Raw genomic sequence first — 12,146 nt, 5'->3', positions numbered from 1 at the left:
ACATGATGAGCATGTTGGTTTAGCTTGGCCAAGGTGTTCACATGACATGTAACGTGACCCACTTCTCTCTCTCTCCTTCCCTTTCCTCTCTGTGTACTGTATCATAAATCACTATGTACTGTTACTGTATATTCAAATGTGTATATTAAACATGAGACATATCACTTTTCATCTCCGTCTCTCTTTCCTGTATACCAGGGTTCCCCAATAGGCGGCCCGCGGGCCATTTGCGGCCTGCTGGGGGCTACTGTCTGGCCCACACCAACCCCAGTAATAATGGTGGTATAAGAGCAGCAACAACACTAGTATATCATCGTTGTCGGGTGGATCTTGTATCTCCAAATTTGTACGTTCTTTCGCAAATCATACAAGGCCGTCGCACAAAAGTAGTGAAAACAGCAGATCTACAAGCACACGCGTTGTGTGCTTGTAGATCGGCTGTTTTCACTAGTTTAAATCATTTTTAAAATGATAAATTCGAAACGAACGGTTTTGGACATACAAGATTTTCATCCGACAGCGACGATATCTGAACTGTCGCTGGAGTAGCGGGAACGCCACCGTCACCCCCTGCAATGTTGTGGCCCTCGGCTTGTTACCCTAGACATAATTCGGCCCTTGGGGAAAACTAATTGGGGAACCCTGCTGTATACTGTAGTTTGGAGCAGAAACGCCATAACTATAAGCTTTAATCACTATAACACCATTTTCTTTACCAGTCGAAATGGTGGAGGTGGCCCACTCTCTGCCCACCTCTGTCCCAGGATCCCCCAGTGCCCACCAGCCCAGGACTCCCCGAACCCCGCGCACCCCAGGACGCCAGGACCCCAACAAGACGCCCCGCTTCTACCCTGTCATGAAGGACAGCGGGAACATTGACGGCAAGGTGATTGTCAGGTTTTGTGGTGTTGGAATTCTTTGTTCCATTCTATGTTTACATTCCACACAGTTGCATCGAGTTATCCATCACCATGCCTTCTCTTGTATATTTACAAGTGTGTTGTACATTACCATGTGGGTTTTGCATAGATGCTTCAGTATGATGCTGAGTTAAGAACAGACTGCCACGTGTTTTGCATCTTTCCTGATGTTGCTGACCTGTTTGTTTACCCTGCTTTAGCTGTGTCAAGTTAAACCAAATTATGTCTTGTAACTCATCATGCTGATGAGTATAATACATTGATGTTCAAGTAATGTTAACCCATAATTTTTGTATGGTTGCATGGTTCACACTGTTGTGTGGAACCATGTTGCTAATTAGTAATTTGATAGTAGTAATTGCTTTGGGACATCAGGGTGTTTTTTATCTCACCAGTAAGACTCCCTAATCGGGAGATAAGCGCCCGTCAGGTCGCAGCGTGATTTTAGTCCAAAAATGTGTTTGAAAAAATCGCCTGATGGTGGTACTATATAGGACCGATCCATGTTGATGAGATGAGTGTAGACATACTGTGTAGCGATTTGCGTGATTTTAGGGCAAAATCTGTAGGAGTAGTGTCCAAATATGTGTTTTAAAAAATCGGCCTGAAGGTGGCGCTAAATGGGACAGATCCATGTTGATGACATGAGTGTAGAGCAAGTGTGTACCGATTTGCGTGATTTTAGGGCAAGATTTGTAGGAGCAGTGTCCAAAAATGTTTTTGAAGAAATCACCATAACCCCCAGCCCAGGATAGGAGCATCAGCTAAAATGCTTTAAATATGAAATGCTTGGTTAATTATACATTTCTCCTGGTGTCTTTCTGTGTCAGACACCCAGGAAAAAGAAGACTCGCCACAGCTCCAACCCCCCCGAGGAGCAGCACATCGGTTGGGTGATGGACGTTCGTGAACACCGCCCTCGCTCTGCCTCAATCAGGTCTGCAGCTAGAGGTCTTACCAACCCATTTAGGCCTAGAATTATTGAATGCTTTAACCAGTGAAAAATAGCAGATATACAAGCTCACAGCGCGGCACCGAGTGCCGCGCTGCGAGCTTGTAGATCTGCTATTTTTGAAAAAGTCGTGAAAATGTGTGCAAATCTTTGAATATATGTATTTTCAAAGCGAACACTTTGCTTCTGGGTGGTCCTTGGAACTAAATATTTTGAGATAGGGGTCCATGGCCAAATAAATATCATTTTGGGGGTCCTTCACATGAAAAGGTTTGAGAACCACTGACATAGTAGTCTCTCAAGAACAGACAAACTGAGCTCTATTTAAGTGAAAAACACCTTTTCTTTGACGATGGCTAGCCAGATTGCTGACATAGAAACATAGGTTTTTCAAAAAACCTTAGAAGGATTCAAAAGACACTTATAGAATCGGGTCAAAATTCTAATTTTCACAATTTTTCAGAAATAGCAGATCTACAAGCTCGCAGCGCGGCACAGAGCTTGTATATCTGCTATTTTTCAATAGTTAAAGCATAAAATAATGATACACAATAATGTGTACCCATTCTAAATGGGTTAAAGCATGGATTTCTTTGGTGTTATAATATTAATACATTGAATTGTACATACTATTAATATTACTACCTTCGTAGTAGTACTGCAGTTGTAGCTTCAAATCGTTCGTTTGCAACAACACAACACTAGCAATCATAAGGTCACTGGTTTGGCTCCTGGCCCCGGTCTGTGTCGACGTGTCCCTGAGCAAGACACTTCACCCCTAACTGCTCCCCCTGAGCACTCGTATCCATCTGAGCAGCCTTCAGCTGGAAACTGAAACTGAGGTCTCCCTTCAAACCTCACCTGATAACAACTCCTCCCATGCTAACCCGATAGACATCAAGTCTGATAACAACCCCCCCTTTATCTCCTCCTGTCGTGTCAATCATTGATGTCTACCTGTCATTTGTGCTTTGTCCCTTATCCCTGCCTCACCTCTCCATCCTCCTCACCCCATAATCCCTCCATTCTCACACGCCTCCACCCTCCTCTTTTCCCTCCGTGCTCCTCGCCCCATCATCCCCACATGGGGGGGGGGAGTGGGAATGAGTTACTAGGGCTCAAGCGCGGCACCGAGTGCTTGTGAGCTTGTAGATCTGCTATTTTTGAAAAATCTTGAAAATGTGTGCAAATCTTTGAATATATGTATTTTTTAAGCCAACATTTGTAACTAAAATGTTGTTTCTGGGGGGTCCCTGGAACTAGATATTTTGAAATGGGGGTCCGTGGCCAAATACATATCATTTTGGGGGTCCTTCACAGAAAAAGGTTTGAGCACCACTGACATTGAAACATAGGTTTTTCAAAAAACCTTAAAAGAATTCAAAATATTCAAAGACGATTTTTCAAAAATGGCAGATCTACAAGCTTGAAGTGCGGCACTCGGTGCTGCGCTGTGAGCTTGTATATCTGCTATATCAATCCTCATTCCATCATCCCTCTTCCCACTCGTCACCGTCATAGTTCTTGCAGATCAAAATATACAACTCAAAAATGTGTTTGTGAGTTGTGAACTTGACCAGTGAATTGGAATATGTCTATTTTGAACATCAATTTCATACTTTGTACTTAATTTCTCCATCTCTTTCCCCTCCACAGCAGCTCCAATGCCTCTCCGTCAGAGGGAGCCCCTCTGACGGGCAGCTACGGTTGCACCCCCCAGTCTCTGCCTAAGTTCTGGCACCCCTCCCACGAGCTGCTTCGCGACAACGGATTCACTCAGCAGGGATATCACAAGTACCGCAGACGATGTCTCAACGGTATGCTGAGATCCCACACAAATACAAATACTTGTAGAAACACTCATTTCATGAATATGATTTGAATGTGTGTATTCAGTGGTTTCGTATTTAGTGGAGAAATTCAGAATTTTAACAGGACATGTACTGACCGTACTCAAATGAATGGAATCCAGTGGATGCAATGTCAAGTGTATCGTGAGTCGTAGGCAAAGGGCTAAACATAAAGCTGATGTAATAAAGTCATGCATGTATTTAATATGACATTGTGCTAAAACCACTTAAGCCGTTTTATACTTTTACAAAAATAGCTGATCTACAAGCTCTGTTGTGAGCATGTACGTCTGCTAGTTTCTCTTTTTTTCCTTCTTCTTTATATATCTTTATATAATGGCATGCCCAAAATAGGGATGCCAAGTTGAAAGTGGTTCATGCATGCCTGGCTATAACCTGCCCAGGATCTCCATTACATTTTGATATACTGTACATGTTTTTACATTTATTACTGCAAAACAGGGACTCTCAAGGTCTAAAATGACCCTTACAAGTCTGTAACTTGGGCAGTGTACAAGTGGAACCAAATGGGTCCATTTGATTCCATTTGTACACTGTCGGAGTTAAGGGGAGACCTTCAGCTTTCACACTGAGTGACGGTGAGGCTGTGACTGACTGCTATGTTGTGTTGCAGAGAGGAAGAGGTTGGGGGTCGGCCAGTCTCAGGAGATGAACACACTCTTCAGGTTCTGGTCCTTCTTCCTGAGGGACAACTTCAACAGGAAGCTGTACGAGGAGTTCAAACAGTATGCCCTGGAAGATGCCAAAGAAAACTACAGGTATTGGACGGATCAAATATAATATCATCATGATTCATGACGCAAAACTTGGATGCAATTTTTGAAACCACTAAATCTATTCTTTATACCAGTGGTTTTCAACCAGTGGTCCGGGGACCACCCAGTGGTCCTTGAAGGGGTTACAGGTGGTCCCCAGCTAAATGATGGAGAGTTGGTAACCAAATGGACCCTTATGGATCTTTAACTCTTGAGAACGTAATTATTGTTAAACGTCTGCATTACTTAATTTAGAAGAAGTTTACACAATTAGAGAATGTAGAAGAATTGTTATTTTGATCAACGTTTGCCGGTTATCTCTCCTAAAAAGAATGTTTTGGTCCGAGAAGCTAAATCTGGTGCGTGGCTCAAATGCCCAATAAATAATGGACCTTGATATGAAAAATATGCTTTACATGATAGTTATCCTGTAGTATGCTATGTTTTAAGATGTATTATACTACAGTAGGCTGTGTTACACCTGATCCATGCTTCCTGTGGTGTGTGAGGTATCTGGCATGCACATCGATATGATGCTAAAATGCAATTTGTGTTCATAGACGTACGTGCATTGTTGTGATTGGCCATCTAGTAGAATTACTGCAGAAGAAGTCTTTTGCTATGATGATGAAGAGGTTCACTCTGTTCTTTGAGCTGCTCTGATAGTAATAACTATGAAATGACATTTACGGATCACGCCCTCACCTTGAAGAACTCAGGAAGCATGAATCACCAAAGTGTCAAAGAGTCTTTCTAGATGAGAACACAAGGTACACTTCTAAACGCTCATCCAAACTCCCAAAGTTGGCAACCAAATGCATGGCTCAGTACAGAATAGACGATCAACGCTTCGTCACACTGCTGGCATTTCTAGTGTAGCGTAAATCCGCGACACTCCCATTGAGAACAACTAAAAACAAACGCCCAGAAACGCCCAGAAAAAAAAGCTTTTCTATGCTGTGATCGTCTGTTCTGTCCCACTGTGTTCGTCTGGACATCAAAGAAACCATTCAGTTGTATTTTTGGCGCTGCAACAAGTTGTGAGCTTCCATGTTCAATACACAACACAATGCGCAGCCAAGTAGAAATCAGACAACTAGGTTACCTCAACTGCAGCATTTTTTTGCGTTTTTGCCCTGGGCAATTTCTGACACCAACTAGCTGACATTCTTCTCTGAATATTTAGGTGGCTTAACACGGCACAGGTGTGTGTGTGTGTGTGTGTGTGTGTGTGTGTGTGTGTGTGTGTGTGTGTACGTGCACACGCGTGTGTACGTACGCTGGCTTGTCATCCTAGGACTGGTTGTGTGAACCGATTGTATAATATTGCCAACAGCTGTTGATAGAGCTAACATTGTGAATCAAGCTAAAACATGTCAGCTAGTCCTAGTCTGTCCGGTTTCTCCTCATGGTTCAATGAGTCAGTCTGTGTGTGCGAACGTAGAACAAACATTACACTGTTCCTTGGCATGGAGGCAAGCAGTTTTGGCATCATAACAACCAAAGAGGAACACATACTGTATACATTACACAATTATACCATATGACCCCCCAATGAAAAGATATCTGTTCAAAGACTTAAAACTAGATACAGAGAATTCCCTAACATAAAGCTGTTTCACGCCAAGCATTTTTATTTAATTTTTTTGAGCAATGAAATCTTGCTTTCAACCCACTTTTTCGTTTCACTTTTCCTTTTTCTGGCAGTTTGACAGTTATCATCAAATATGCAGGCCTACTTTGAATCAAGAATTGCATTGTTGTGTGACAATAAACTTGAACTTTCCCTTCATTTGTGTTACCCTACAGGTACGGGCTGGAGTGCCTATTCCGATTCTACAGCTATGGTTTGGAGAAGAGATTCAGGATAGATCTGTTCAAGGACTTTCAGGAGGAAACGCTGAGAGACTATGAGAGAGGTAACAAGAACATACATGCTTCTGCTAACCACATTTAGTTTGTGCCTAACTATCATTTTAACCAGGATGCACATAGGCTAACCACTGAATTGAAACCATCTGACAGTTTTTGTTAGAGAAGGAACCCATCCCAGTCACCACCCAGATTTACCAGCTTAGATCCAGCCAGTTTCACTATTTCAGCTAGTCATTTGTCTTGTTAGTTTTTAGCCTGGTAAGTCTTAATGTCATTTATTTTATTTTATTCTGCTGTCTCCCATATTTAGTTGCCCTTTACCCCAGGGGTATATGTCCTGTCAAGTTGCCAAGTGCCTACCCCTACTCTTTTTTTTTCAAAAAGTCTGCAAACTGGCTTAACTAAAGAGCTCCCAGTCAGAGCTTTATTTGTTAACATTTCGACTAAAAGGTCTTCTTCAGAATGACAAATCAACACTCCTCATATAGTAACAGGATGTAGACAGCTATGTCTCCTCCTATAGAGCATCGCAGCGGAAGTTGATTCCTGGGGTCACTACGTCATTCCCCATTCATTTTCGCCATAGACTTTTACAAAAATATTTATAACAATTATGTTAAGCCTCGAACCAAGCCATCCAGGATGGAGGTGAATCATGACCATATAACCTTTTTTTCTATGAAAAGAACATTTTGAAAATCGCTAAACAAAGGGTAGTTATTAAATGTAGTATATCAAATAATGTAATATTAAAATATGTTTTCACATAGGATCAAAGGTTATATGGTCATGATTCACCTCCATCCTGGATGGCTTGGTTCGAGGCTTAACATAATTGTTATAAATGTTTTTGTAAAAGTCTATGGCGAAAATGAATGGGGAATGACGTAGTGACCCCAGGAATCCACTTCCGCTGCGATGCTCTATTACAATTGCATTTATTGTAGTGCCTGCCTGGCCACTGTGGAGGAATTAAACTTGATTTTTAAAGGTACACCCTTAAAAGGGAAGAAACATAGCTGGTTCTATCTCCTCTTCTGTGTCATAACCTCTGGGTCAGCTAAATGTTCACCACAACTTTGCTATGCAGTGACTTCCTAGTGGATCTTTGGCTATTTCTATATTTGTACTACCTCGTTTTTTATGCTGCAAGTCCCACTTGACTCAACACAGTGCAGCAGTCTTGTTAGTAGTACTTCTCAGTATTTGACCCACCTAGAAGGCTCACTTGCCAGAAGCTGATCCCTGGTACGTGAATGGGCTCTTGCTATAAAGGAATGGATTAAAATCAGTTCCCCAATGCTCTCAGCCTCAGTTGTTGTGACTCACTGAAGCAGAATGCTTGATTTAGGGATTGCCGGTCAAGTCTTTGCCATTACATTCCAGATGAGTTGATGTTTGTGTTCAGTAGAACCTTGCTCTTTCACATCATACCAGAATGGTGGTCAGTCTCATCAGTAAAACATTGGCATACTTGAAGCAATTTGTCAGTTTCAAAGTATGAACTGTATGTAAGTGTCCCCTGAGCAATGTGGCTTGGACTTGTATTACATATGTTAAGAAAGAAAACCTCTCATCATAATGAAGGATCCCATGCCTGTTTGGATGAATTAGAGTAGCTGCCTGCTGGTTTGAGCTAAATCAAACGTGGGAGCACACATGGAAGCTAACAATGCTATGCTTCAAAACATCTTTTATTTAATGCAAGAGTCAATAGCCTGGAGGTGCACTAGAGAAGAAAGCTAGCCTTTTATAATGAATAAATGTTGGTCTGAATCATGGTGATTGGGGAGGGAGGAACATTTTTATTGGAGGTGGACATCAATATACCTTGGTCAGACTAATACATTGTGTCTGCTAATACATTTTAAAATATTTTATATTATGATGACTCATATCTTAACTCATTCCCTGCCAGGCCCGATAGTCCCGAGATTATTCCAATGTCTTTCCCCGCCAGGCCCGATAGTCCCGAGAATTTAAAAAAAAAATTAAATAAATAAAAAAAAAAATTTCAAAAAAAATTTTTTTTCAAAAAAATTTTTGGACCCCAAAAAATGGAGTAGGCATGATAGCAATCGCGAAATTGCATGTTTAACCCCCATAGCAACCCCATCTTTCAAGCATGGCAGCCATTTTGGCAGCCATCTTTGTTAAACATAGTGGCTGTTATCTCATGAATGCCTGAACGGATTTCCATTCGGATTTTTTTGTTTGAAAGCTGTGAGCAATGTGGACACACGTGGTGCATTATCTAGGCATGGGTGTGCATGATCCGTGCACACCCAATTACATGGAAGTCTATGGAGACGAATGGCAGGTGGGAGTACGGAGGTATGTTAAAATGGCGGTCAATGTGTTAAATAGTAGCAGAAAATGTGCCTACAGGCTAATTTATTCTTTGTCACGCAATACTGTCGTATGACACAAATGGCATGGAATAAATAGATAGTACAAATTGGTTTATGAATGTTAATTAACATCAATCCTTTTGAAATGCAGAAGCTGCTTTTTTGTCAAAGAATTTTGATTGTTTTTTTGTTTGTTTGTTTGTTTTCCTCACACTTCTCCAGGCCAGCTGTATGGTCTGGAAAAGTTCTGGGCCTTCCTGAAGTACTCCAAGTTAAAAAACCAGACCATTGACCCAAAGCTGCAGGAACACCTTGGAAAGTTTAAGAATCTAGAGGACTTCAGAGTGGAGGTGAGAGTAATGTTATGTATTTTAGAGATGAATGTTATTGGTGTCATTTAGGTCTGGCAGGGTATCATAGCAACTTGCCATACGATAGGCCAGTGGTCAGAATTTAACTTACACTTAATAAAATACCTATAGAGAGCATCTACTTGTTCATGACCAGGATTAATATTTAAAGGCCAGGGAAGTCAAGCAGACAGCACACCTGATAAAGTGAGCCACAAAGGGTGAAATCAGAAAATCTGGGACAAATGTTTTGCTTCTCCAGCCACTGCTCTGACAATTCCCCTGTCCTCCTCTGTGGGAGTGCATCCATGAAACCATGTGATCTTGATCATAGGCCTTCACTGCTAAAGCATAGCAATAATTAATCCTGCTTTGTATTCACTGAAGCAACAAATCAACACAACAAAGCTTGACTGTCCCACATTACCTGATGTCTCAATCTGAAGGGCTTAAAAGCCAGAGTAGACATTAAAATGTCAACGAACCTGAAATACCCCTTTAACTGATTATGAAGCCAATAAGTCATTCCATGAAGGGAGAATCTGCGTTTACGTAGTTGCATTGTGCATGACGTGTTTGATCCTCCCTGGCGACGGCTGCTCTGTAGATCGGGACCCATTTGTGCGCTTGTAGATCTGTTATTTTCACTAGTTTGGGTCCCGGGCAAACTTCTAATATCTCTTTTGGGTCTCGACCTGAAAGGTTTGGGAGACCACTGCTGTAGACTGTTACTGATGATGGATCTCTGTGTCTCCAGCCCCCCATAGGTGAGGAGGGTGGCAGGAGAAGACATCACTCCAACTCAGCTGGGGACGAAGGGAGGCGTAGTAGACGACCCTCCAACCCTACCACTAAACCGACGCTGGCTTCTTCCACCAACAAATCCTCCTCCACCACTAGTGCCACCAGTCAACCTTCTGCTGCCCCGCTCTCCAGTGCCACTACCACCACCACCACGCAAGCCCAGAACGCGCCCAAAGAAAACACTCAGAAATCTGCTGCTGCCGCCGCCGCCCAGGGAAAGAAAGCTGAGGCCGGAACTGGTAATGCCAAAAAGGAAAGTCGTGCCCCAAATAAATGAAACCACCCTTCCTCTCCTGCCGTCTTGCCAAACTTCTGGAAGAAGTAGAGAGATACAGATAGAGTGAGAAGGAAGCACTCGGCTGCAGAGTTATGTGCTTCAAGAGCAGTATTCTCAGTGGCATGCGGTCTAGTTATGAAAAGACTGCTTCAGGATGATTCTTGACTTAATCTCATTGGGTTTCATTGAGTGAGTTTTCTTTTATTAAAGCAAGCATAGACACAGGCGGGCTTGAATGAAGTTATCATTGTGCTCGACAGCTCTTAAAATGTTTACAAAAAAATATATAAAAAATGCATTCCCTGCATTTCACATTTATTCTCTCTGATGCCATACATTTCAACAAGTGTCAAGACCTTGTTGACCTTCGCAATCTGTAAATGGCGCTCTGCCGTTTTGAAAGAGCTCAACGTGTTGGAATGGTGCAGGGTATCCTGATTTGCCAAGATTAAGAAACGGATATAGTCTCTTTTTTGTGCCTTTGATTTGAGCCACGACGACGAATGACGTTGCTGACAAAGTTGTTCCTTTTCTGACAGTGTTTCTCTCGTCTTAATTGTTATTGGGAGTTTGAAGGTTATTAAAACTGACACTGCTTGCAGCATTGCTCTCTTATATTAGTGAGGCACATAGATGCCTTTCCAGAGCAGTTTTTTTCTATTTTGTTTGTTCTCATAATGACAATCAAATAAACAGCTGCAGTCATAGGCAATTGAAAGACTTGACCCTTAGCTGCTCCTCAAAGATAACTGACGTGTTATTTTTCATTGTGACCGTCAATGCGCCATAATTAACTTGAAAAGTAGTGTGAAGTTGTTTTTGATTAAACCCCCAGCGAGTTGAGGGATAGTATTGACAAACATAATTTTAAATGGTCATCTTTCTGGGAAGCTTTACTTAACGTCCAGTTTTAAATCCGGAAGTAGTATAATTTATTGTTGTTTTGTTTTTTTTGTTCATTGGATTGATTGGTATAGTTTTAGTTAATCTTTTGAGTTTTTATGCTTTTTATGATTTAACGTTAATGAAAAAGGAAATATTTCAACAGAAATGGGTGTGAGCTAGCAAAATCAATTATATTTTTAGCTTTTAAGTTTACTTCATATCATTATGTTGCGATTTGGTGCTTCTCGGCACTTTAATTGGCTAATTGACTTGCCTTCATGACCGGATATACAAAAAGATTTTAGCTTTGGACTTAAAATAAATGTACATACTATAAAAAAATAATTTGCTATTCATCTTTTATTTGTCATTGAATTTAAAAACTTGATGTGTTTTATTGGTAGTGTGGTTTTTGAGTGTGCTTTAGAATGAAGCTATGCATGTCATTGCCAGAGTTTCATGTCCTGAATTGTAAAATGCAAAAAAATAAATATATAAAGTAACAATTGATTGTGTAAAAACTTGACTTATGTGATCTGTTTTCTTTAACTACCAGTTGATTCCATTAAGCCCTCTTTTCATTGCAGATTCCCATGTTTGTTACTTCCCGTTCACTTGCCCCCATCAGCAAGTCTCCTCTTGCACTGCCCAGCCTGTCAGCCTGATCAGCAGGTTGAGTCTGAAGAGTTATGTTGAGTTCAAAAGGAAAACGAAACAGCTGGTTGTGTGTGTGCATGGCTGGCTGAGATACTATGAGAATAGTATCTAAACCGGCCTACATCTAAAGTGATTTGAGGAGTGTAAATTGAGGATTTCATAAGAAAGAATAAGATACTTGGTGCACATGATAGTACCTGTCTGGAATTAATATAGTACTTTTGTAGGTACGCTATACACTGTGTGTGTGTGTGTGTGTGTGTGTGTGTGTGTGTGTGTGGTGAAAAGAAGAAGAAATCATACTTATGATGCATGCATATGGGTTGTGTTGGTTATAACTGTATAACTACTGTACATGATCTCATCTAATGAGTTGAATATTATACTAGTCAGGAAAAGACTAATTGCATAGGCTACTATGCAGTACTATGGACTGACTGACTGACTGA

The 12,146-nt window shown here is 41.3% G+C and overlaps 1 protein-coding gene across 3 annotated transcripts in view; it reads left to right on the top strand.

Annotated features, from left to right (window-relative positions):
* larp1b (La ribonucleoprotein 1B) overlaps window positions 1-11,553 on the top strand; it is a 40,222-nt gene extending 28,669 nt beyond the window's left edge. For all 3 annotated transcript variants that reach the window (XM_080750179.1, XM_080750178.1, XM_080750177.1), the window contains exons 12-18: window positions 720-886; window positions 1,751-1,857; window positions 3,529-3,689; window positions 4,357-4,501; window positions 6,308-6,417; window positions 8,947-9,074; window positions 9,832-11,553. In XM_080750179.1, the coding sequence (XP_080606305.1) occupies window positions 720-886; window positions 1,751-1,857; window positions 3,529-3,689; window positions 4,357-4,501; window positions 6,308-6,417; window positions 8,947-9,074; window positions 9,832-10,155 (1,142 nt within the window). In that variant the 3' untranslated portion in view covers window positions 10,156-11,553. The remainder of the gene's footprint in view (window positions 1-719; window positions 887-1,750; window positions 1,858-3,528; window positions 3,690-4,356; window positions 4,502-6,307; window positions 6,418-8,946; window positions 9,075-9,831) is intronic.
* Window positions 11,554-12,146: the final 593 nt, after the last annotated feature.

The sequence above is a fragment of the Nannobrachium achirus genome (genome assembly GCF_963921795.1).
Source record: "Nannobrachium achirus genome assembly, chromosome: 20".
Lineage (NCBI taxonomy): Eukaryota > Metazoa > Chordata > Actinopteri > Myctophiformes > Myctophidae > Nannobrachium > Nannobrachium achirus.
Note: the sequence above shows the minus strand (reverse complement) of the source record. Positions and strands in the feature narration are given on the sequence as shown.